The 27268-nt window shown below is 43.3% G+C and overlaps 1 protein-coding gene across 1 annotated transcript; it reads right to left on the bottom strand.

Moving 5' to 3' along the window:
• Positions 1 to 425: 425 nt before the first annotated feature.
• Positions 426 to 27038, bottom strand: LOC103358501 (IQ motif and SEC7 domain-containing protein 3-like). The gene is made up of 14 exons (XM_008283498.1): positions 26971 to 27038; positions 21929 to 22046; positions 20518 to 20919; positions 18668 to 19380; positions 17772 to 17933; positions 14769 to 14891; positions 8523 to 8689; positions 4743 to 4882; positions 4438 to 4569; positions 4250 to 4349; positions 2640 to 2798; positions 2456 to 2548; positions 1852 to 1898; positions 426 to 845 (listed from the first exon to the last, which is right to left on the bottom strand). Exons 2-14 carry the CDS (start codon positions 22037 to 22039, stop codon positions 426 to 428), a joined length of 2769 nt encoding a protein of 922 aa, XP_008281720.1. The 5' UTR covers positions 22040 to 22046; positions 26971 to 27038.
• Positions 27039 to 27268: the final 230 nt, after the last annotated feature.

The raw sequence follows: 27268 nt of genomic DNA, 5'->3' as shown, positions 1-27268 counted from the left end.
AGGGCTGCTTTTCTGACACCGTCGCTCGGTTTCACGGTCGAAGCTCACAGACGCATTTGCCGGACAGGTGACATTTAGAAATGCAAAGTCACCACATCCCTTTGAAGAGTGTGAAATCTAGACAGACATCAACATCAGCTACCAGGTGACATGTTGGAAACAAAAGAAAGAAGAAAAAGTTCAGAAATGCCATCAAAGCTACTCCACGTTCAAAAACAACACAGCTCTGTCAAGATCACGATCCCGGTTTCCTTTTCCTTCGGCTCATACAGTATATTCTTTGCCTGGTTTTTTTTTTTTTTTTGCTTTTTTTTTTTTTTGCTCTGCCTTTATCTTACGATTCAAAGTGAGTCGAATGTGCTCCAGCATGTGTGTGTTGCTGCGTGTGAGGGTCACCCCACGGGGTTCATAAAATAGCTGATGACTCAAACGATGCTTCGGGAGCCACTGGAGTTGCGCCTGCGGGTGAGAGGCATGGTGTGGTGGAGGGGCATGGGGGAGTCAGGTGGACAGAATTGATGTGGGTGGTTGTAAGGTGGAGGGGGAGGCGGGAGTGGGGGTTGGGGGCCGTCTCCCTCTCGGATGCGGACGGGCGTCGACAGGGCTGACTGGATGAGCTGATGGGTGGCCGGGCCTTGGCTGAGGAAGGCCTCCATCCGCCCTCGCCCGCTCTGGTCCACGACGATCACCTTGACGATCTGCTGACACTGGATGAGTGTTTCTGGGCGGAGCTCTCCGGCCTGGACGGGGCTGAGCAGGGCGGGGGGTGCAGCCAGGGCCAGAGGCGTGGACTCAATGCTGGGCTGGCTCAGCTGATAGGTCTGCAGCCTGTTGTGAATTGACACCTAGTTTAGGAACAGTCAGAGAACGCATGAGGAGTTACCAGCCTGAACGCAGCCTCTACGCAGCCCTCTGGTGTGTTACGCACATGGGCATGCAGGCATGCAGGCAGGCAGAGTGCAGAGCGAGCGCATGCAAGACACACACTCTCTCGTACATTTTCTCTCTATCGTCTCTTTACATGATTTGCGCTTTGCCTCAATCATGTATTTACACACACCAGCCCGGAAGAGAAAAGGGTTGTGGGGTAACACGAGAGTTGTTTGGCGGGAACGCTTTGGTTTTCATGTGTGCGAGTGTGCGAACATGGTCGATGAGTGGCAGAATGAGAAGCTAAAGGAGTGCCAGGAGAGGAGAGAGGCGACACCGAGGGCGTGGTGTCTCCCTAACACAGTAAGTTACAACTCTAAAGGGCTGACTGAGAGGCAGGAGAGAGAGGAGAGAGAATGGGCAAAGGAACGAAACAGAGAGAAAACTGGAGAGGGAAAAGAACAGCTTCTATCACTATGCCTAGTTAAAGGAAGGGGCTGGTTTACAGACACACAGTCACCCACACACACTCACACACTCACAGACTGTTAACAGTATCAAGCTTATCTGGCTTTGTAGATGGTATTCTAGGAACCAGCCAGGCTTATGGTGGCTTGCAATGGCTTATACAGTAAGGCTGGCAAGCAGCAGCTGATGAAAGAAGGGATGTTGTATAGCGAGTAGAGTGGCTGCTGATCTACTCTTGAGGCACAGAAAGAGACTGTTTGTAGCGCCACTACAGCAGCTCCTCTCAGCGGCCTTTGTATCCTTGGCTGCATAGTGGGGATGTGCCTCAGGCGGAGCTCTTTTAAAGCAAAGCATAAAGCACACTTTCTTTTCAGGACGAGGCACAGTCCCTGTCTAACCCCCCCGACACACACACACACACACACACACACACACACACACTCAAAACCACACCCACAGTACTGGAGATGCAGCTACTTACCTGGGGGAGACAAGAGTAGCTTTGGCACTCACCTCTACTGTGTTGTTGTTGCCGGTTTTATCGTACGCATCCTGTTGGCCTGTGGGGAAAAATATCTCCATTAGTAAGTCAACAGGCAGATTTCAGCCTCATATACAGAATGTCAAAAACAGACTCTCACACGGGGGATTGTCATTTAGTTAAAGGATTAATTCAGGAGGAGCATTTATTTGCTTCTTGCCCAGAATATGATGAGACTATCTCTTATTTGTAGTGCAAATAGAGTGCAGAACCACCACTAACAGTCCTGCATGGAACCTTTGATGAAAACAAAACTTGTCAGTTTTTGTGCAGATTAAACAAACAAATCTGAACTGTGACTTGTTGGTTAAGTCTGAGCACATGGTAAAAATAATGATTTGCAATTGTATTGGAAGCTACAGCAGAACAAGGAATTAATTCTGTCTTTAATACTAAAAGTGACAGCAACAGTTTAACCCCTTTGACCGTCATCCACTCGTTTTTTTGTTGTTTTTTTTAAATATGTGCTTCACCCCGTCACCTCATCTGAGTGCTATTTTCTACATTCCCTTGAGTAACGTATGCATTGTAATGCGTAATGCATGATGTGTTAGGCTGCACGAGCAAAACCAGCACCTGAGGGGGAGCCGTGCCCGGTGTGCGCGTCCACTTGACCACCATTGGTGTGTAGGCCGTGTGGTTGGATGCCTTGCTGCCTCTCCAGCTCCCCTGCAATGCAAGAAACAGAGAGATTTGCAAGCGGCCACGTGCAGCGCGAGGTGTTGCTTTTTGTCAGAGCGTGCCGTGCTCGTCTTCTTACACTGGATGTGTATCTGCTCCATCTCGTTGACCTCCGCGATGGCCTCTCTGAGCTCCTCGGCAAACTTCCTGAGCTCTTCTCCGCTCGGTGAGCAGAAACTCACCAGCTGCTTCTTCTCTGAGGTAAACGGGCTCAGCATGGTGATACCGTGAGCGTAGTCTATTGAGAAATACCAATGAAGAAAAAAAAAGAAAGTTCTTTTGTTGCACATCTGTTTGGTTGCAGGGTTTCATAAAAGACTGCCGCTAAGAAAAAGAGCAAGAATTCATCCTTGGCTGGATTATTGGCCTCTTGAACACGACAACTGGAGCTCTTGAGATGAGCGCAGCAAACATTTCTTTTTTTTATACTGGTGACCCAGAGGTGAACTAAAGGGAGACCTTGTGAATGTTCATCCAGAGTGTTTGTTTTGTTTTTTTCTAAATGTATTTATTTTTTATTTATTTTTCAAAACTGAATTCTTCACCTTTCGATGCAAAGTGCCTTGAGATAATGCATTGTGAATTGGCGCTTCATAAATTATACTGAATTGAATTGTACTGAGAACCCACGTATTAAATTAATCTATCAATCCATACATTTTACCTGCAGTTGTCTTCACTTTAATTGCAAGCTGCCCTATAAAGCCTTGCCTCTCGGAGTCCTAATTATGGGGACTTTGCATAACTAATTTGTTTTTCCTTACTGGTAACAAACAAAGTGTCACGATTCCTGCCCTTGGTGTGTTTTTTCCCCCTTGTTGTCCTGTCGTTCTCCATCCATTCAGCAGATGTCCCCAGGCTGTTTCTAGATCTCCCACCTACTCACACACCTGTTCCCATTTTGTCCAGCTTGCATACACCCCGGCCCTCCCAGTCATTTTGGAGGTTGTCAAGTCTCTCATGCTCAGGACTGTTGTGTTACCTGCCTGCCCATAAGCCTTCAGTCTCATCATCTCCTTTAATGAAGTCACTGAGCTGTTTCTTTCTGCCTGCTGGACGAACCGTGAACCCCTCAGACCTCCATCAGGAAAGTTCATGCAGCTCCCCCGATGAAGGTCGTAGGACTGAAACCGTGTTAGTTACGGCAGGAGAAGTGATTGACAGTGTGTGGGATTGTATTTTTTTTTTTCTTTTTGTTTCACGGCACTGAAACCTTCGAGTTTTTGAAGGTTAGTGTATATTTCTTTCAGACTGACTGGCACGGCGGACTAATAAGTACAATCATACTTCTACCTGCAGGCCTAAAACATAAAACTAGAAAGAAAAAGAGCATGCACGTTCATGTTGGAAGTCTGCATAAAGGTGTACATAAAGACACAACATTTGAGTGTCACTTACATTAAAATGTTCTTTAGACAGCAAATTAAAGAATAAACAAACACAACAAACTTTCTTTTAAAAGTAATAATTAGGTCTGTGACAGCAAGCAACTTTCCTAAAAGATATCTGCTGTAACTTGACAACATTCTGTTAATTTAGTTTCACTGGTGACCCCTTGGCAATTCCTCTAAGTCTGGGTCCTGACACTGAATTGACAGACAGTGCTGTGGATGGCTGGCTCAGCAATTTCCAGCACAAGAGTGGAACTGCACTGGGAATAAATTGCTGCGGAGTAAAATAGCATCTTACATTCATTGCTGAAGAGGTGAAACTGCATTCCCAGGAGCCCCATAGCTTTGCAGAAGGTGTATGAGGCTGAGCTTTTCTTTTTGGGGCACAGCTTCAGGATCTAGAGGACAACACAAACACGGTCAAACTGTATTTGGCCACATGTCTGATCGTATGTGACGCGTTTTTGTTTGGTGGTTACTCCTCACCAACAGCAGGTCATTGAAGAGGAAGACCTCTCTCTGGAGCTGGGACAGTTTCTGTTTGTGAGGTTTGTTGGCATCAGGCACCTCAAACAGACGACAGCAGCACACCAGACGTCTGTGGGGCACAGCGAGGATCTGCAGAGACGAGGTTAAAGAGATGGAGATGACAGCTAGTACCGAGCAGAGGACAGACTGCACCAAAATAATGCATGACACGAGAGAAAGGAGACTGTACAAACAAGCGCAGACAGCTTGCTCAAATGTAAAAAAGGGGGAAAGACTGGTACAAAAACAGAGACATTACTCACAGTTTTCAGACCCAGGATAGACTGCTCCACGCGGCTCACATATGTGACATGGTCTTCATTCGAGCGCAGCTCTCTCTGCTGGATCCTTTCATAAATACCAGCAACCATCTCTCTGGGGATGTCGGCTCCATCATCCACACCTGAGAGAATTCAAGGGGTCGTATGAAGCAGGCCTTGTCACCACAGCCACAGGTGGCCCTGCTCTAAGCTCCAGACCATCCAGTCACAGTGTTTGAAACACAGCATCAAGTCTGAATTAATGAATACCAATCAACTTTTTTTTTTTTGGTCTGGATTATGTGACAGCTGAAACTCAAACATTAAAATAATTCTGCATTTGAAAGGCTGTGTGAACATTTCACACAACTGTCAGGACCTCATCTGTCCATCCACTTCTGCCAACTAGTGCATGTGATGCTATATGTTTATGTAACAGTCGGGATAAAAGACACACTGTAGTGCTACGGAGCAATGTTTTTATGAGTGGGCTGCTGCTTTTAATTTATTTATGTCTTATGTTAGCACGCATCAGGGCGCATTTGTACATTGCTCTGCCTGTCAAATGAATAAATGTAAATGTCAACTGAGCACACAGGTAACACTTTCCCATGTCAGGCCGTTCTGATCAGCAGTCGGTGGTGGAAATGTGCCGAGAAACGTGCCAGCTCGAGCAGCGAGGAGGGAGGCTGCGAGCTCGCAAACACGGATGTAGGAAAAAAAAAAAGAAGACATGGTTTAAAATATTCAAAAGTTAAAACTCAAGAATCAGAATTTTAATGTAAACATAGCCGGTGTTTGTTCACGCTAACTTCACAGGGCGACACGTCCAATGTGGGCTGAGCGAGTGTGCGTGACTCAATCTATAACAGTCGAAGGATGAGATCACCAAAGAGGAGAAATCAGCAAATGGTTTATAAGGAGATAACACGGGGATGTTATCGAGGGCGCAGAGAAGATCAGAGAAGCTTTAAAAGGAAAATCCCCCAAAAACAGAATCCGCATTGTGATGTTCGATTGATTTCGCACCGTAAAGTCAATACTTGGAACACAAACAGCTGATAGCTCCTTAAGCTGGGAATTAAAAAATATAGACTTGAGAAATCATGATATCTTCACTTAACACATTTTGGAGCTGGTCCATTGATATTTATCTTATAAAAGTGCTCACAGACGTGAATCATTTAACCGCGCAGATTCCTGGGAAGATTAGCGACAGCCACGGTGGAAGCTAACGGTTATGCCGAATACAAGCTTAATAATCCGAATTGGAGACGGACTGTGTTCTCCTATCATTACTTATCTGAGATATTACAGCCAAATTAGTTTCATTTCTTTGTAGGATTGCAGCTGTGAGACACAAAACGTGCTTTTATCTCAGTATGTGTGCTGCTATTGTGTCTTGGAAGTTGTTCCATTATCAGGAAGAAGCAGCACAGAGTCGTAGAGTATTACTGAAATTATTATAAAAACATAGCGACTGATGAAGTTAATTTGTTTTGAGGTGGATTTTTCTCTCAATCCTCTTAACTCCGAGCAGTTTCTGGCCATTTTTTTGTCACATTTCTAGTCACTGTTGGCTATTTCTTTGCTGCAATATAAAGTCCTGTACCTCTCTGTAAATGTCCAGAAGTTGAGAGAACTCAGAAATAGCTTTTGTGCAACATAACAATGTTATAATGCCACAAATCATAAAAATAAAGAATCAATATGTACAATTTTTTTGCCAACAGGTGTTACCAACAGCAAAAATGATGACTCTACATACAGACATTTAGACTTAGATTTTTAAGTTTTTTCCTTTGTCTCCTTAAATGTCTTCTATCTGCTTTGTGTAAACACAGCCTGCAGTTCAGCCCAGTTCAGCTGAAAAGTCCCTGAATTTTTGTCATGTGACTATTGGTTACAGCTGAGTTCTTAATGGCTCCAGGGTTGTGCTGAGGAGCAGAGATTTTTTATTTTTTTACAGAATCTTGTTAGAGCAAATGGTTTAGTTTTGGCAAGTTTTTAAATGAGACATGCAGAGAAAGATCATTTTGAGTAAATGTCATAATTTAAAGCTTAGATCTGGTTCATTTTCCCAACTACGGGTGAGTAAGTTAAGGACTATTCTATGATTTTTTTTTACAGTTTCTGGCTCTGATAAATAGTGTCATTTTCTGTTTTTTCTTTCACAGTCGGTTTTGGGTTTCAGAGGGTTAAACTGAAGGTACAAATAAAAGTCAAATGGCTCCTCTCTTTTGCCTGCAGTTAAACGTATGTATCTGTTGACGCTCCGGACGGAGACAGCGTTGAAAGCTTTGGGGAGCTCAGCCCAGGTGATGAGATGCTTCCGGAAACCGAAGCCCCTATCGTTAAATCTAACGCTAAGTGAGCCTCAATTAAATGGGCCGATGCCACGGTCTCCGGGGCACAGCTCCGAGTCAAGGATATCAGGAATCTCTTCCTGCGCTGCTGATGGTTTTCTTGATGGTAGCAAGCAGAGGCAGGCAACTGCAGCCTCTTTGAGTAATTTACTTCAGTTCAAGAGGCTGTCACTCAAAAGACTGATAGTGAGGTTGAAGTGAGGTTGATAAGAGAGTGCTCGTTGTAAAACTTTGACTTCCCCTGCCTTCTGCTCTCCTTTCCGTCTCTCTCATCATTCTTTCTGGCATATCGATCCAAACAATCTCCTCGTGATCCGCAATAAAAAGTTTGAGCCGTGTGTGTGCGTGTGGTTGCTATATATGACCAATGCTCAAAGTCTCTGCTTATAAAAAAAAAATGAAAAAAACACTTGTCAGGAATATTAGAGCAGGTCTACAACTCATCATACCAGCTCTGGCCTGAGGGACAAGTCACATTGCCGAAAGTGAAGAAACCGTAAACACACACTTTCTATCTCTGTCATACAGTCGTCCTCAACTGTATTCATACCCTCCCATTAAAGAAGGAAAACAACAACTGTCAAATTTTATGAAAATCATGATGTTGCTTTTGAATTGTGGTTCAACAGAATTATTTAAAAAACAAACAAAAAAAAACAAGCAAACAATCATGATGGGACCCATAAACTAATATTTAGTTGAACAACCCTTTGAGCCAATCACTACAATCAAGTGTTTTCTGTAACTCTCAGTCAGACTTCTGCTCCTGTTGACAGGTGTTTTGATTTTGGTCCACTGCTCATCAGCAAAGGGCTCGAATTTGTCCAGGACAGTATTGTTTGTTTGTTTTTTTTAATTATTCTTTTCAACCACAATTCAAAAGCAATGTCTTATTTAACTAAATTATCCATTCATCCATCCATTATCTATACGCCGCTTAATCCTCACTAGGGTCGCGGGGGGCTGGAGTCTATCCCAGCTGACTCAGGGTGAAGGCAGGAGACACCCTGGACAGGTCACCAGTCTATCACAGGGCTACACTTAGAGACAGACAACCAAGCACACTCACATTCACACCTACGGACAATTTAGAATCACCAATTAACCTCAACATGTTTTTGGACTGTGTGGGAGGAAGCCAGAGAACCAACGCTGCATGGGGAGAACATACAAACTCCACGCAGAAAGATCCCGGTGCCCCCACCGGGACGCGAACCGGCAACCTTCCTGCTGCGAGGCAACAGTACTAACCAACCTTGCAGCCCTAACTAAATTATAATTAAGCATTTTTTAAAAAAATATATATTATTACTTTTTTCAGTTTCTAGTTATTTGAGTGACTATTGTGAATTTTGCCTTTTCTTTAATGGAAGGGTATGAATAGATTTGAGTACATATCACACATGCAAACACTAACCTCTCAGGTTGCGTATGAAGTCATCAAGGCCCATTTTTCGCTGGGGTTTGATGTTGGGCGAGTACATGTCAGTGTTGAGGAGGACCACGGCGAAGGCCAGAATGAAGATGGTGTCTGGGTTGTGAAACTGCTGAACCACATCGGGATTGCACATACAGTACCTCTGACTGTGGAGGACAAACAGGAAAACAGAATCATACATCATGATTCAGGTCAGACACCTTCATTAGACATTGGATCTCGGGATTCTTCGCCACTCCAGCAACATTTTTAGGCACAGCGGACAGAACAAAGAACCGTCAGCGACACTGAAATCCCAGTGATCCTTCAAACAACAACAGACTATTGTTGCTTTTTGATAACAGCATAAATCTTTCTCTCTCTGGCTTAATAACCATGGGATACAAAGATATGAAACATTGTGCAGACTAAATAATGTTGCATTGCGCTTGCAAGCTTCCACAAGTTTGATTTATAATATCAGAGAAATAAATAAATGACAGCTGTATTATGCCGAATTTGTGGCTTTAAAGCACCCTGGACAAATCATATTGCTTGCCTTTATCTACCCACTGTGCAATAAATCCAAACAGACCATTTTAATAATTTGCATAATTTTTACATGGAGCTTTATTAAAACAAGCCAATATTTTATTCATGGAAAATGATTGTATTTTTCATTATTTTTAAGTAATTTTTTTGTGATCTAGCTGCCACAATATAATATTTTTTTATAATTTGTTTTTGTTTGTTTGTTTTTACAGTGTAGCGTAACACAATAGCTTCACTATCATGTGTGGTTGTTTCACGTTGGTAATGATGTTTGACTTTCTAATATTGTGTCATCCCCATTTATGATCAGAGACGGTACTTCCAATATTAGCAACGCTTTTTCAACAACCCTGCATCCTTCTGTATGTACCAGAACTTAATGATACACTCCCTAACTGTGTTATTGGGCTCAGTGGCACTCGCAAGTCCCCACATTTTCTCTTCTCTCTAACTCTTTCAAAAATATCAACAGCCAACTGCGGAGGAATCCTGGGATTTGGTGATTGAATTGGGCACAATAACAACATCAGGGAGCGCAGATCAGTACAAACTGATGAAGTTATAAAGGCAACATGGAGAGCGCTTCTTATTCTTGCTGTGAGCTGGAAGAATTGAGATTGATTTTAAAGTAGATATCTCACCATACCGGCTGCGCTATTTTATGATCTGACTGATTGTAGCCTCTGCTCAGATTTGAGGACCAGTCACTCTCCCATAAATGAGACTGACAGGACAGAAGAGACATTTGACAGCGCAAAACAGTTCTGCCCAAGGTGAGGCAACGCTGCCCAATCTGCTTTGATGCCAGAGATGCTGCATTTAGACTTGCTTTGCCCCATTGTTGTCCACAGGCTTCACAAACGCTCTCTTCCATCCCTCCTTCCCCCACAGCTCCCTCCCTATCTTTCCTACTGTCACTTACACTTACACACTGGGCCATTCAGTGGTGGGAGGCTTTTATCTTTGCAGCCAGGCAGGATGCAGACATGGAGAGGGCTGCTCTGCTCCAGAGGACTATGCACTTGTCAGAGCGTATGCAAGCGAGAGGCCACATCTAAGACCTGTGCAGCCAGGAAACCATTTCCCACCACTCCACACAAGATCTAAGGCCAGAACGCTCACATGGTATCAGTCGACCGGCCCAGTTCAGTCGCAACGCCTTTGTTTGAGGGAGACTAGATCCTGCCAGATATAACAGGCACATACGCATACATAGGCACACACGCAAGCACAAAGAGACACAAATGAGCCTCTGATTTGCCAACTTGATGTAATTCTGCGGCAAATTCATCAAAGACCGAATGCAAGGCAAGATCTGCCGTATGTGTGTGTGTGTAATTATGCAAATGGGCATGTGCATGGATGTGTAAGTGCATATGTGCATATTTTTACAATGAGTGAGCGAACACTTGAGTGAATAAATAAAGAGGTAGGTATGGGCATGTATTTGTGTTTCATTCACACATTTCCCAGCACGGATCTCCATCTTACGTAACCAGTTTATTTAAACACTAGCTCCCGATCTCTTATCTTCATATCTGCATATGAAAGTTGCACGCCAGCTGGCACAAATACCACTTCGTATAAAGGAACTACTCTCAACAAGAGTACAACGCGCTTCAAACAGATGACATAACAACTGTTACGTAACAGATATGGCATCGGATGTCTGGCTGTCCCGATAAAGCTCGCTCGTTTCTGACCTATACTCACAGCCACAGACAGAGAGTGTGGTCTCAGATCACTGATGACTTTATAATCTGCACCCAGGGGCTCAGCGTGTATGATTGAGTGTGATGTGATTAACTGATGACTGCGGTGGGTGTTCTGATTGGCCCTCAAATCAGAATCAGAGAGAGGAAGTGTCACGACTGGTCCTTTTCCTCTCTTCTCGCTTCCCTCACCACTTCTTGCTTGGAGAAAAAACACACTTAATTTTAATGGATAGGGTGATAAATGTTGGAAACCGACCGACAATGAACAGATTTTTCTAACAAACTGCCTCCCCACACTACATTATTGTCTTAATGAATATGAAGCTTTTTTTTACCTCCTTCATGTTCCTACCCCATGAGCCAAGACTGCAACACATGTCATTTCTATCCATCCATCCGTCGTCTTTCGCTGATCAAGGTTTGGGTTACGGTTGTTGCAAGCTAAGCACGGCACTCCAAACCTCTCCCCTCCCTTGCAAACCTTTCACTTCCTCCTGGAGGATCCAAAAGCATTCCCATTCTAAATGAGATACATAATCCCTCCGGCAAATTCAGGGTTCACCCGGGGATCTCTTCCAAGTTGGGCATACCCAGAAAAGCTCCAAAGTGAGGTGCCCATGAGGCATCCTGCCCAAACCACCTCAGCTGGCTCTTTTCGAAGGAGCGTCAACTCTGCCCCGAGCTCCCTCTGGATGTCCAGGCACCCGGTCTCTAAGGTTGAGTCCAGCCACCCTATGGAGAAAACCCCTTTCATCTGCTTGTATCTGCGACCTCATTCTTTCAGTTACTACCCAGAGCTCATGATCATAGGTGAGGGTTGGAACATAGACAGACTGGTAAATTGAAAGCTTTTCCTTCCGGCTCAGCTCCCTTTCCACCACGACTAGCAAACACCGGCATTACTGCTGATGCTGTACTAATCTGTCTGTCCATCTCATGTTACGTTTTCCCAACACTTGTGAACAAAATCCAGAGATATTTAAACTCCTTCATTAGGGGCAGCAATTCAGCCCCAAACCTATGGGAGCAACCCATTGGTTTCCAGGAGGGAACAATACACTCGTATGTAATTTCCACATATAAGCTGGCAGAATGAACGAGGTTATGAAAGAGCCAGTGATGACTACAGCTGTGTGATGAATAAATACAACACAGCTTCTAATGGTGAGGAATGACTAAAAATGACATCTGTGACTACTGAGCCTACAACCAGAACACAGTTGCAGCAATGGTTAGGAGGAAGAACCATACTACCGATAACAGATGGTTCATAGGCCATCTTTCAAAAATTACACCGTGATTAAATCCCTATTTACAAAGCTTTGCGCTGGAAAACAGATGTTTGAAAAAGAATAAGTGTTCATCTGTGGATCACGTGTGGTGATTAGTGTTTTAGTGAGACAGAGCAAAGGACAGCGCATCAAGTCAACCTCTACAGATTGCATCCAAGAACAAAACTATTGCTTATGAAATGGCACAAAACTGCAACAACAGTCTTTGCCAAAACAAATGAAAATAATCCTGATGAATAGTGGCAGCACATTCTTTGGCTAAATTAAACCAAAATGAATAAACAAAGTTGTTTGGATCAGACGGGGTCCAACAACTACCACAGTGACTGCACTGTGCCGACGGTGAAATAAGGAGGTGGGCGTGTGCTGATACGGCACTGCATGAGTGCACAAGCTTGTAGGGGAGATGACATTTATAGATGGCTCTATGAATGCATCCTTTTATACCAAAATACTGACTGAAAAGATGACTTCCAGACTCTAGAAGCTACGCAGGAGAGAAATGTTCCACCATGACAATGATCCTGAACACACTGCAACGATGACAAGAGAGTTTTTAAAGGGAGAAAAGGTGACTGTATATACATTCCTTCACTTGAATCCAACAGAACACTTTTGGAGTATTTTAAAGTGAAAGGTAGAACAGCAAAATCACCTGTAGCCATCCCCGACATCATCAAATCTGCCATTACAAATAAAGGCCAACATACAAAATAGACAAAAATAGAAAAATGGTTTCTCACTAATGAAGGATGCACTCACATTAACTTACACTGAAATACAGTTTTGTTACTGTATTTCTCATCTGTTTTTATTATCTGTGCTACTGTAGCAGCTTGGACCATATCTCAGCAACTTTTGGGGGATTTCCATAAAACTGATGCGCACATCTGCCAGGGGACTACAGATGCAAATGATCTTGAAGCTACAATCTGGTAGGATGCATCAGATTGCAATGTTTATGTTTGAGCTGGACAAATTAATTAATTAATTAATAATATTAAAATACATATATAGTTTAACCTTAGCATTAAATACCTTCACATTTCTTCCATCAGCAAAAACTACATTATGTCCAATATTTTGGTTTATGTTCAAATACCTACAAAACTAATGACATTGCCACCATCTGTCCTTCCATCTGTTGTTTGCCTAATGTACTAATTAGCAATGCAAACCAAGATGGAAAACACTACTTGCTAAACATCAGGTTAGCATCGTCATTGTGGACATGTTTGCATTCAGACGACAGCATTTCGCTCAAAGGTTTAGTTTCTTCAGAAGGAACGACCGGGCTTAAGCCTGAGTGTCACAGAAAGAGGAGCAACGTTGGAAGGTTCTGAAAGACGGACCAACGCCTTGTGATTTTGTCTTTTTGAAGACCACAAAAAAACAACAACAATGTCAATTAATCAGACAAACAAGGACAGCATAATGAGTATGCAGAAATGCGGTGGCAGTTAACTAACAGGCACCACATTTATTATGGTGATCACACATCCCTGTAGTGGAAAAGGACATCTTGGTTAATGAGTTCAAAGGGGCAGTGACTCAAGTCATGTCAAGCTGGCGACATTGTTGGTATCCCTGAGGGAACAAGCAGCACATCCACGGTGAGACATTAAATTTACAAAGCAATGCTACCGATTACTCTGAAATAGAAAACAGTGATGGGCATCTTTATTGCCTTTTTAGTCCTGAGGGCAATCTTTGGCTATTACCAGGACATTTCAAGGACAGTGCAAGCAAGGGGATGAAGCAGCAGTTGCAGATGCTGTTTTTCTGGTTGCGTCTGTCTGTTTTCATCTCAAAGAATTTTCAAAGGGTAACAGCATCATAAGAACCTTGTTTCCATCCATGAGTTTGTTGCAGGCAAAACTAGACAGTTCGCAAAAAGGTGTAAACTGAATGTGCAAACCACAGGAGGTCTCTCAAGGTACTCTTGGTATTTAAATGAGCCTTCTTAAGCAGATATGCTCATACATTTTAGTAACTGCAGGGCTGGAGTCAGCACTGATGAAATGAGCAGAAAACCAACTCAGGCTAAATCCTAGTGAGTACCAAACATGAACTTATGAATATTCATGCGTGGCTTTGGATGGAAATGGACATACAGTTATCCACCACATACAAATACTTTTAAAAAGAAGAAGAGTTCGCCAAAAACTGTCATCCAGGAAATAGAGAATCTATTTTTGCCCTGATGGAACGCACACTGATTTCCTGCAGCTCAGATCTCTGTTGTGATTGGATGACAATCAAACGCTGCTGAGTTTAGTCAAAGGTTACAGGCAATCAGTGTAATTTGCTAATGATACAGGGCTTCGGTGTCATCACAGCCTGCCACAGTGAGCTAGCAGCACCAGTTAAAACACTTGCATGTCTATACAGTTGGCCGATTAGTATGCCATTCCTGATACGTCTGCTACCCCTAGGCTACGAGATCAGAATAGACTTTTTTTTGCTTCCGTTTTATTGCAAAATATGAGAGCTTGGTTACGTGCCATTGTTTTTCTGTTTTGCATAGGTGGCCATAGGCAAAAGGTCTTTTCATTTCTAAAAAGTTCAGAGTGCCCTTATCAGCCCTGCTCAGTGATGGGATGTTATTGTGTTGAATCGTATTAAAAAGCAAAGCCAGAGCCTGTTTGTCGGAGAGGCCCGGGTGGCGAGCGAGCTGACAGTCTCACCTAAAGGCTTCGATGAGTCTCTCCACTTTCTGTGCTTCTCCCTGAACACGGACATGAGCCTGAAACTTTCTCAGGGCTTCGTCAAGCTCCATGCCAGAGAAATCCATCTCATCCACGACACAGCTATAAAGAGAAAGACAGGGAGGGAGGAAGAAAAGAAAGCCAGGGAGAAAGGGGGGGTGAGACTGGGTTTAGTTGTAGTCTGTCACTATAATGAGAAGGTAAGTCAGTGAGTGAGTGTGTGGAAACGTGTACGCCTGTGAATGTGCAACACACTATGTGTACCCAAGTGCTGATGGCAAATCCCTCTCTTACAGTCATACTTCTATTACCGAGCTACTGACCTGGAAGATGCACATAGAGACAACATGTTTACACATGCGTGCGCACACACACACACACACTGAGCAAGCATCAGTGGGGAAGAAAAGGTCTGGCGACAGTTGGAGATAAGAGGGAAGGAAAAAGTGGGATGAAGAGGGCAAAATAATGAAATGCAAAGAGTGAGGGGGCAAGAGAGAGGTACATGAAAGGCTGAGGACAGGCTGTGGCAATAAAAGAAGTAAGAGACACAAGATTGTGCATATGCATGTATGTGCATGCACTTATTTGTGTCCAAGCAAGTGTGTCTATGTGTCTCAGTGAAAGAAACTGAGGGTGTGTGCTTACGTGTGCGTTCAGTGCAGTGACCTATTTCTACAGTCTCTACAACAACCTCAGCAAAAAGCCTCGCTATACTCGATCTCCGTCTATAGTCTACGCTGGTTGGATGTAAAAGGCGTGAGCGTGAAAGCATTAGGCGAAGGCGTGTTTTCGTGGATATGTCGCATTTATGCATGCAAGTGCTCCGTGTCAAGTGAGCGAGTGTACGTGTGTTATCACGTTTACAAGTGGCATGAGTTTCAATAGCCAGTTCTACCTGAGATATTTTAAAGTACCTGAATTCATAAAAATTTAGTGAGACTAATAAATCTTTTATTGACTCTTCTCTCTTGTTTAGTAGCAAAGAGCTACCGACAAAAATTCCAGGAAGTTGAGGTTCATAGTACTTTTTGTGAAGCTACAGAGCGACTACTAAGGGGAACTAAAGGTAAGTGAATTTTTTTCAATTGTTATTTTCAAGTACATGGAGTAATTGTAAGTAATCAATTTTAAGTCAGCATGAATAACAAGAGCTTAAAGTTAAAACATACGGTTTTGTGGCAAGTAGGCAATCCAAACTTGCAGGTGGTTTAAAGCTCCAGTTGACCTTAAGGTGAGATTTGTACATCAAATACAGGCAGCCATTTAGCTAAGTGGCAAATAAAGTTTCTCACTTTACAACTAGTGAAAAACAGTCTGCAGTTAAAAATGTCAATAAGATGTACATAAATTGATTTTGGTTCAGATGCTCTGCAGCCCTTTTCCACAGGGTAAGTGGTCAAATGGGCCATTAGAGGGGTCTCGTGACGAACTAAAGGGCTCGCTCATGGCGAAGCAAGTGTAATAGCACACAGGAGAATTTTTTCATAATCTGGAAATGTGATATGAAGAGTGAGGACCACTTTTCCAGTGTTATGAGTCGGTTTGCATGTCAAGAGGAGCTTTGTCAAATGTGAGAAAATAACCCATATAATGCAGTCAGGGGCATCTAAGCTTGTGCTTCAAGACTATAAATTTATAACAAAATTGATAGCATTTCTAACTAAAGTGTAGCATTTGAAAGAAAATTTGAGGATGTGAATATTTAACTATTTACCATTTCTTTAACCCTCTGAACCCCAAGCACTATCTGGGTGTTTACTGCTCCTGTCACATTTTTTTTACTCATTGTGGGCTCATTTTCCACTGCAATATGAAGTCCTGCACCTCTATGGAAACAGCACAACCACAGCTAGAAGTACTTCAAAATATATGTTGCACATCATGACAAAGTTATAATGAATGTTTTGGGTTTTTTTTTTAAAAGGCAGTTAAATTCCTTTGAAGTGATCAAGTATCAATACTATTTTTGTTGCATGACACTGGTGTGAACTGTATCAGTTGTAGCCTCTCCGTTGCATCAATGAGTGCATTTTTTTTTCTTTGTAAATTCTGATGAAAGCAGATTCTTTACTTTTAGTGACTTTTTAATTAAGACATTTCGAATACAGTGATCATAAGGAAATATCTCATCTTTGCACCCCCCCCCCACCCCCAACCCCAATGGAACAGCTAATCACAGATAAGTAGTTTAAGGTCTGTCAGAAAGTTGAAAATCTGACAGTTCTTTCTGTTTGTAGAGTTTCTGGCTTTGTAAAATTGGTGTAATTTCGGTGATTGTGATTTGTGAGTGTAAACACAGACAGCAGTTCAGCCTAATTCAGCTGAGGGTGCCTGAATTTTTGCCACATGACTGTTGCTAGCAGCTGAATCACTCATATCCTCTCGGTTGTATCAAGAAGAGCATAATGTTCTTGTTTGAGCCATGCAGAGCCAAAGTGATTCTGATTAAATATTATCATTTTTAGGCCTAGATTGGGTTTCCGACGGAACTACACATCACAGATGAGTAGCTGAAGGACTGTGGAAAGGTCAAAATCTGATGATTGTGTTTTCACAGTGTCTGGTTCTGATAAACGGTGTAATTTTGGTGATTTTTTTTTTTTCAAGTCAACATGCCTTTCAAACACACCAGTGGAATTTGAGGCTCAGAGGGTTAAAAATAAATTATTCCAGTAAACATTAGTCAGTATTTTATGAACATGAATAAACCCAATACTCATAACTTATAAAACCTTAATAAAAAAGGTGCCTGATTACAAAGTTGCACCTAAATCTTTTAGATTCTTTGTTAAAAAGGCAAACCTAAGGCCTCCTCTATGATAACTGAGCACACTGAGGGCTGCAAACACAGGATTTACATTAATTAAGAACATTTGTATTTGGACTATACATTAAAAAACTCTATCAAACCCCAAACCCATACATGTGTATTTCTGCGTGATGCAAAGATGTCTCCACATTTTAATAACAGGAACTCACTCGAGAACATCTCTGTTGAACTGCAGCTTGCTGTTCCCCAAGAACTCTCCGATCATCTGTCGGCTCAGGCCCTTCCTCTGCAGCAAGAAGTGAGCCACTCCGATGGCCGTGTCCGGGACGAAACCACGCGTGATCAAGAAGTGGATGCCTCGCTCTGGATTCCTGCCCGCAGATGACAAACGGCGGAAAAGCAAATACTGTTAGAGTTAACGCTGCGTGTGTACGTGTGTGATGTTTTTGTGCATTCAAGCAGGAAGGTGTTTGGGCCTGAGTGAGAAATAAAATGTGCTACGCTGTATGTAAGAAAAATGCTGCTTAACGTGTGCGTCTCTACGAGTGTGTGTGCCAGAGAGTGTGTGTGTGTGTGTGTGAGAGGGGGAGAGGCGCACAGAGGAAGAGGAAAAAGAAAAGTGCATTCATGCGCAAAAGCTGTTAGCTCTGGACTTCAGGATCAGACCCACTGTCGCTGATGCATATGAGTTAATTTACTTTAATTTGTATTAACTTATAATAAGTGCAGGCCAACCGTGGACTCTATTTATAGGAGCTGAGTGGCTCTCACATTGTTCATGACCTTCTTGACTGCCTCTCCAACTCCACTGCATTTTTCCTCTCTCTCTTTCTGTTCCTCACTACATCCCTGCCCACCCCCTTGATAGCTTTTTTTTTTTTTTTTTTTCCATGGACACCACACCAAGATGGCACTGAACAGGCAGCTCCTCCCAACAATCACAAACACTAATGAGCAGCTGCTTAGAGCAGTTTTGCAGGGCTGTTGGAGATTTGTTAGACACAAACAGTAATAAGTGTACTCTCTGAACCCTGAGCCAGAGGGTGCAGAAATATTTAATATGTTTTCTGTGACAGTGCCGAGTGTGTGTTGCCGCCACACTCACACATTGAAGAGGTTGAGTCCTATGCGGTAGAGGCGTTTGCGGTGTGTGTCAGTGGACAGGGTTGGCGAGCGGCAAGAGACCGGATCCTGGCAGCGATCCCTGGGCAGAGAGACAACCAGGGCCTGCAGGGCCTCGGGGCTCGGACCCCCGGGGATCTGCTGAGGATGAGTGTAGTGGTACTGCTGGTACTGGGTGTAAATCTGCGCGGGCTGCTGATTAGACTGGGCCGAGGTGGAGATTGAGGTGGAGGTAGAGGTAGAAGTAGAGGTGGACCCCAGTCTGTCTGAGCTGCTCTCCCCCTCCATTCCTCCTGCACCCGGCACCGCCGAACCCCTCCTGGATCCTGGGTCAACCATTTCCAGCTCTTCACTGGGCGGAGGTGCAGGAAACTCCGGCTCCTCCATTGACTCGCCTCCCCCAGCCATCCCGCTCACCGAGGTCTTCCTGCTGCCTGCATCTCCTCCGCCTGCATTGCCCAGAGAGGTGGTGGTTGTCGTGGTGGCAGAGGAGATGGTGTAGGAGCTATTGCTGTCGATGTGAACAGTAACATCCCTGAAGGCCATGAGCAGCGAGCTGGCACTGCGGGGCAGACAGGCGCTCTCTGCAGCTGCGCGAAGGGCCCCGGGGTCCATCAATAGCCCCTTCCCCTCTGCGCTCTCGGACAAGCTCCAACCACGAAGGGCGTCGTCAATCGACTGTGCCAAGGAGTGAAGCTGCAAATATATATATATATTTAAAAAATTACACATCAAAACCAGTGATTTAATCAGGTCAAGGGACATGATTCATGTGTGGAAAACTTTATGATAGTGGCTGGGCTGCTAATTAGTGGGTATTTGTAAAAGAAGAGAAAAATGATTCATAGTGACAGCTGCTAGACTACCAAGCGGGACATGGCATTCAGATGAAGCTGTCTGTCAAGCCACTGGGGCCGGTCAGCGTAGTTCAGCTTCAGAACATAAAGTGTCGATAAAAACCACTGAGGGTCAGCTCTTTTCTTGGGTCAGGGTGAGATTCAAAGACAGGTTAAAGGTATGTTAAGTCAGGGTTAGAGAAGAGTGTCAAATGTCAGAAGTTTAGCAGATCTAAGATGGCACAGTCTGATACCGACTATGCAGCAACTAAAAGGTCAAAATAGCTTTTTAACAATAGTGATGGGTTTCCATATGAATGCTTATTCACCTTCTGGCACATTTCATCAGTTGAAAGGATAAATGAAGAAGACAAAGTGCCTGCAGGTGTTCTAGTGCCTGTGTGAGGCTGTGAAGTTCTACGTACCACCAACATGCCCCTGGTCTTATGCAGGTGTAATATTTATGGTATAAAATTATGGTAGCAGGAAAACATTTGCAAATTTGAAACCCAAAATAGTGTACATCAGATGCTAATGGAATTAGTTGATTAGCTTTGCAGATATGTGGTCATAAACTAAATTATTGGACAAATTCGAGTCTTGGCCTGAAAAGTGGCACTATTGAAAGTCAGAGGGTGTCCAAAGGTATGATTCATCCTGAGGAGAATCTAAAAGCCTGGGACAAAATGTATGCCAATATTTTTTAGTACATTAAAAGGGTCAAGGGAATCTCCAAATGCATCCTCCGCACAGTGGATTTATGTTCCTAATCCCACGGCAATCCATTCAGTCGCTGTCACAACATTTGACCAGAGGTGCTAAAGGAATGGTCAGCAGATCATTTAAATCTTTGGGATTCATTGTCAGGGAACCATAAACATCTGTAAAAATCAGCTGCTGAGATATTTCAGTCTAGAACCACTGCAGTTCCCTTTAATGAAACCGCATTTCTCTATACCTTTTTGCATTTACATAACATGAGAGACAAAAAACTCACTTGTTCGGAGAAGCAGTCCTCCAGCTGTGTCAGTGTGGGTCCAGGGGTTTGAGGTGGGGCCGGGCCTGGCGCAGGAGAAGGGGCGGCTGCTGGAGCCGAGGCAGGAGACGGGGGTAGAGAGGTGGAGCGACATGGAGGTGGAGGAGGAGTTTTAGAACGTAAGGGTATTTGTCCTCCTCCCGGATGCAGACTGTAACTGTGTCTCTGGGCTGCATTCCGATTTCGGCCTGAAGGGCTGGGTTGGCGCAGAGAGATCCGACGAGGCAGCTTGCTCTCCGACAGCGAGTTGCGGATCTTCTGAAAGTTTTTGCTGAGCTGGTACTGACGGAAGGCTGTCTGGATGCGGCGGGCGGCCCGTCTCGCTATGAGATGGCCTCCATACTTCTGCTCCAAGTCTTCTATCTGGGAACAGAAAGAGGGTGAGCGGGAGTGGGTGTATCAGACATGTTTACAAGACTCTGAGACACACTGAAGACACTGCAACAGCAATATTGCAAAGCACACATCATCCACGCAAAGATAGTTATTCATCCATCCGCAAGCAAGCATGTTTCCGGTTTGTGCCCATGTCTGCAAAAGATCAAAAGTGTTTGAGCATTCCCTGAGTCATGAAATTCACACTCACACACTTCTTAGAAGTATCCTTCTTACTTATCTGTCTGCTCTTTTAAAGGGGTTTATGGTATTAGACCCAAAGTAAACATCATCTATCATCATTGAACTACTAATACTGGCTGAAGGGCCATGAGAGAGAGGATGGATGGGCTGTGACAAAGGTGCTGTTTAGAAAATGAATTGAAAAGTAAACACCCGCACAAGCCTATTTCTGGTCCGTTTGTTGGCGGAGGAGCTCAGCCCAAAATCTCACCATCCTCCAGAATTTTTGCCCTCTTATATTTTCTGCAAGAGGGAATCGGAGGAGGAGGAGGAGTGGGAGGCAGGGGAAGAAGAGACAGAAAGGGAGGGAAAGGAGGACAGCCACACATGTGCCTGGGTGTGTATCTGCACACACAAAAAGTGCACGTACACACACACACACACACACACACACACTCGTAATGCACACACTCTCACTGCAGCAGCAATAGCAGTAGCAACAGCAGACCCTTCAGCAGTTTGCTATGAGGAATAAAGACATCTCCAGCCGCCAGAAGCAGTTATTAGCTGTTACCATGACAACCTAGCATCTTTCGTGTTCCTTTCGCTGTGGCAGTGGTATCCTGGGTGTTCTTTTTCATGTCAACAGAGACAGAAATAGATCTGAATGGGAATCTTTTTTGTCACGCAAGACGCAATGTCAAATGATCATCCTTCACACACCTCCTCACACGTAAACCAGGTAGCGCAGCCTGCGTTCATCGCATTCCTACCATGTGCACAAGGCCTCACGTACGCTTGAGAAAAGACATACCTGTTTGTTTTTATTCTCCAGGGAGATCTCGTACTCGCTGGGTCCCTCTCTCTTGGTCCCCTCTGCTTCTTGTCCGCCACCAGAAGAAGTTCCATCCTCCAGACTCAGCATCTGTCCACTGCAGCAGAAATAAGAGCAGAAAGGTATCAGTCCTCCCCACTGACCAAGACTCTGCTGGTTTTGCTTTAGCTTGTCATCAGCTATGCAGAGTGTGAAGAAGAGGTTCACAAGGGAAGCAGCGTGCAGAGTGATGTGTGGCTGTAGTGGCCCGGGGTGAGGATGACTGACTTTATCTGTCCAGTCGTATTTAGTCAAATTTGTGGCTTCACTGCAAGTTGCAGGGGTGAAACGCTGGATATGTGACCAGGATGAATACTAAAAAACTGACACACTGTGTCCAAAATCCTTTCTTCCTTCCCTTATTTCCTATATGCTCTCAATAATTTATAGTAGGGCCTCAAGCAACAACATTCCCATTGTTTGTTGGTCAGCTGAAAAAAACAGTCCAAAAATAATCATTTTAAGAACAAAAACAACAAATCAAAGAGCTTGTTTTGAAGAACAATTGCAAGATATTTAATATCATCACAATTATATTAAAAAGAGAAAATCTGCAAATCCTCACATTTTAAGAAGCAGGAAACAGTAGATCTTTAGCATTTTATTTTTTTGAATAATGAGTTCATCAGTCATCAGTAGTTGTTTGATATATTTTTGAGCTGAACCTCAAAATGTAATGGATTTGAAAAGCATGGTTTTTTATGTTTTTTAAAAACATCTCCAAAAAGATACGATTTATCAGAGCCAGAAACTCTAGAAACATAAAGAATTTTAAAATTTTCAACCTTCAAGCTACTCATCAGTGAAGTACCGATCCATCGGGAAAACTGGTCAAATCTAAGCATAAAATGGAGATATACTTAATCAAAGGCACTTTATTCTACATGTTCTATTCAAAAATTCCCCCCAAAAATAAGAATCTGCTCTCACCAGAATTTGCAAAATTCTGCATCCTCAGTGCAACCAAGGAGCTATGAGTGACTCAGCTGCAACCAACAGTCACGTGCCAGACATTTATTACATTTTTGGCTGAACTCAGCTAACTGCAGGCTGTGTTTACATAAGGCAGATAGGAGACAAGCATGTAAACAAAATGAAGAATATAATGTATGTAAAAATAAAAAAAAAAGTGGGAGCAAAAAAAAAGGCCCTGAAACTGCTTAGTGTTTAGAGGTTTAATCAACTGCAGTTCCCAACCTTTTGTTTATTTCATTGTGGTTGCTTAAGATGAATAAATATCTCATTGCAATCCCTCATCACAGGTTGCATATCTCTGAATTGTAAATGTGCAGTTCAGTCACTGATCCTTGCTTCTCATATTGTCTCATTTGAATTAGACCTGAAGAGGTAAAGATAATTAGCATTAGAATTGAGTTTTTTCTTGTATGGATGATGAGCTTACGAGACTGATTTCGTGACATATTTGACATATTTGGCAACCGCTGAACAAGACTGTTTATTACCAAATTGTTTCAACCTTCTGGCAGTAAAATGAAGACACTTAAAATCAACTATGCACAGTTTTATGCTTCACTGCCAAATGTAATGCCATGTAAATGGAGCTTTGCGGTATTTCAGACAGGCACGATAGTCATTTTATAGTGACATGTTCCATGCAGCCTCCAGGAATGTTTGTCCGCTAACAGGCGATCCAGTTAATCATTTGATCAAATCTAGTCTGCATTAAACAACGCTAAGCTTTGCATACTCACTACTAATCATCTGCCCGCTCACAGATTTTTATTCCCTCCACGTCTCGTGACTCCTCTCGTATTTAGCTGTGCGACAAGTTTGAACATTTCTTTTAATGTGTTGCTGATCATTAAATGTTGTGTATTTTGGGCTCTACCAGGGGAGTTGGAGGGCTCAGGGACAGTAAGTGTCAAGTTTGCTCAGATTAGTTCCAGAGTGTCACATGAGCAGAGCCACTCCACCAAACTGAAATGCATATTGCTGCAATAAGTGTTTTTTTTCGCTCAGTATTTTGATGCCAAAGAGATCTATTTTAGGCACCGTCAACTTCACACCACAAGAGCAAAACAAGCAATATATATACACTCATCGTGTGGAGGGTTGTGATCTGCATAATTAAGAGTCAGTCTGCTCCCAGACTGAACCAACTGTCTTATCCTTCAGACTTTGGACAAGCCATTAACTGGTGGAAAGCAAAGTGCACTTGGTAGCAAACAGAGAGTTATTTTAGACACAGCCTTGGAGTTGAAAGAATGAGCATTCACAGTAGGGCTTCTAATCTTGTTGGTGTGCCAACAATGTTCCACAAGATGTTTTGCTAATCAGTGCCGATTCTGTATATGAGACTATGAAAGCCAGTGTGTTTCCATAGCAATGACTTCATTTAGATGAACACTTCAGTGGCTATTATGATAAAAAAAAATAAAATATTAAAAAAACATACAACATTCTGAGTCTGCTGCACAGAAAATAAAAAAGATTATTAGACAGTCTCCTGCTGCTGGGATTTTGCATTAAAATACATTGGAAGAAATACAAGGCTGTCATTATCTTCAAAGTCAAACATGACTTGCAGAAAAAGTTTGGGAAATACCCAATCAGACTCCACAGCTAGTAAAGAAACAATCTTTTTTTTTTTTTTTTTTTAATTCAGCAGAAGCTGGGAGCAAGAACAAAATTAAATCCAGCTTGAATTTGGCTTGACAACATCAAGTGTGGAGGCTGTCTCCCAGTGCTCACTGCCACTGGTAGCGTGTCCCATCCTCCTCTAATAATCCCAGATCCTGTCCACAGATGGAACAGCGTTCTTTTACATGGCAGCATTATTAAAATTCAGTGAAAGCCTTGTAAAGCTTATCAAAGTAAATTACTCCCATGACACAGCAGAAGATGTCCTTTTAATATCCAAGTTTTCCACTAAGCCAAAACGTTATTACAGTTTAAGCTTTCGTCGCCATTGTCAACTTCTCTGACATCTCACTAAAAGAGAGAAAACACGGACACTCAGCACCTTTTATATGGTCAAACTGGACTGATGTAAGCATAGAGGTATGATGGCACCCTAAGAGTCTTTATAATGCTGCACAATTTAAAGTGTGTGTGTGCATAACGGTGTGTGCTAGTGCAATCTTTCTTCCAACCAGATAATGCTTACTCTAATAATTTTTACACGAAGGGGGACCAGTGCTAAATAGGACTGGGGAGAATAAAAAGCCTGCTCATGGTTAAATAATGAGCGCATCACTAAAGTTCCTCTTTGTTTTCTTTGATTGCTGTGAAAGCAACTATTCTGCGTCCCTAGCTAAAAGTCAGAGATAGGGCCAGAGAAGCTTGGTCATATCTTTAAATGAGATAAAGCTAGGAGGGGGGGAAAAAAATGGACAGAAAAGCGAAGAGAGAGGAACCGGAGGAAAGAGTGAGATAGAAACGGCGAGGGGGGAAACAGGAAGATAGAAAGAGTGTGTTGATGTGTGCATGCTGGAGGCTGTCTCTATCAAAAACTCTATTAAAACACTGCCATGCCCCAGCGCTGCATCAGAATACATTAGAGTACATTAGAATACATTAGAGGATTTAAAAGCAAGAGTTGAGCTATTAATGCATCTGGACAGCAAAAGCCTCCATAATGATATGGGCATTATACGCGCTCTCTCTCTCTCATGCTCTCTCCCACTCGCTCTTTCTCATACATGCTCACATATGGAGTGGCAACAAACACACCGAGCACATGCTCCTGCCTTTCCTACGCGAGTGACGTCAGCGTGGAAGACAAACGAACATCTGTCCAATCGGACTGCTCAAGTCCCATAGAGACCTACAGTATTGTACACCCAGGGGAGAACACACACACACACGCGCACACACACACAAAGGCTGCAGAGCAAAGGCACGGCAGGTTAGGCTAGAGGCAGATCTCATGGCATCTCTTGGGAGTGTTGTGTGCTCTGGTGGATTCAGCTGATGACAGTGCGCGGCGGATGACACGGCGCAGGTTCGCAGCCACCAGGAGAGCACAACTTCATGTGATGATGATAATAATGAGGTACGGTGCTACACATCCCCGCTGCAGCTCATCATCTCAGCTGGCTGTCCGATGCCGCTGTGCCATTAGCCCATCTAATCAGGACTATGTGGGTGTAGGAGTTAAGTCATCAGATCAGAGAGAAGGAGAGGGATTCCAGACAGACAGATGGTGATATTAATAAAAGCAGAATGGGGGGAGAGACACTTGATAGGGAGGGATGAGATAGAAAATAATTGCGGTTGGATGATTAGAAAAGACGTGGCCTTCCGACAGACAGATAAATAATGAGAAGAAATAAACAACGCGAGGGGAAAGACATTGCAGCAGAATCAGAGACAGGAAAAAACAGACAAGACTGGGGAAAACTGGATTTAGAAACAGAGTACAGAGGATTAAAAGATCGGAGAAATTCTGGAGGAGGGAGGGATGGAGGGTAATCATTGGGAAACATGACAAAATCAGCTTTTCTAAGTTCAAGAGCAATGCCTGTTCAAACATCCAAGGGAAATGTCATGTGTTCACCCTCCCACCCCCACATACAGCCACTTTTCTTACTTGTTGTGTGAGTTGTGTATATATATATCAATAAAGCATATACGGTATGTCCGTAAGTATACATAAAAGTGGCTCAGTTCTCCAGTTACTATGGCAGTTGTAATGATTGCGTCACTGCATCAGGGTTGCCATGGGCTTTGTCTGTCTTTGTGTGAGTTACCCTTGAGGCCATTCAAGCTATAGGTTTGCTACAAAACATTTAGCTGTGTAGTTGTAACTCCGGGGCTCCGCAGACCAAGAAATACACCCATTCACACTCACATACAGTACAGCACTGTGCACACACTGTCAAGTACTATTAAAAGCCCGGGTGTTGACGTGACTCAGTTGGATGACACAAATACACAGAAGGTGCATATGGAGACATGTTTTTAGAAGAGCATATTGAATTGTGGAAATTAAAAAAACAAAACATGGAATTTGTTCTTACCCCGATGAGCCTGTGGTGTCAGTTTCTGGATGTTCAGGGGCGGGGCAGCAAAACTGATGCAGCACAGTCTCACTCCTGCAAAAGGACACATGAGAACAGGAAAGGTAAGCCAAAAGGTACAGTGGTGTGGCGGACAGATCAGAAAAGGGCAACGCATCGTTCAGTTATAATTGGCTGTGGCTAGCTGTTTGCCTTGTTTCCATGTTCCTCCTTATGTTGCTTCCCAACATCCCAAAAGATCCCTGAAGAGGCTCTTCTTAGACTCTGGATTATTGTCTATTATAATATACAATTTGGC

Source organism: Stegastes partitus, unplaced genomic scaffold, assembly GCF_000690725.1.
Source record: "Stegastes partitus isolate 25-593 unplaced genomic scaffold, Stegastes_partitus-1.0.2 Scaffold315, whole genome shotgun sequence".
NCBI classification, from domain to species: Eukaryota; Metazoa; Chordata; class Actinopteri; family Pomacentridae; genus Stegastes; species Stegastes partitus.
This window is presented reverse-complemented; position numbering and strand designations above follow the sequence as displayed.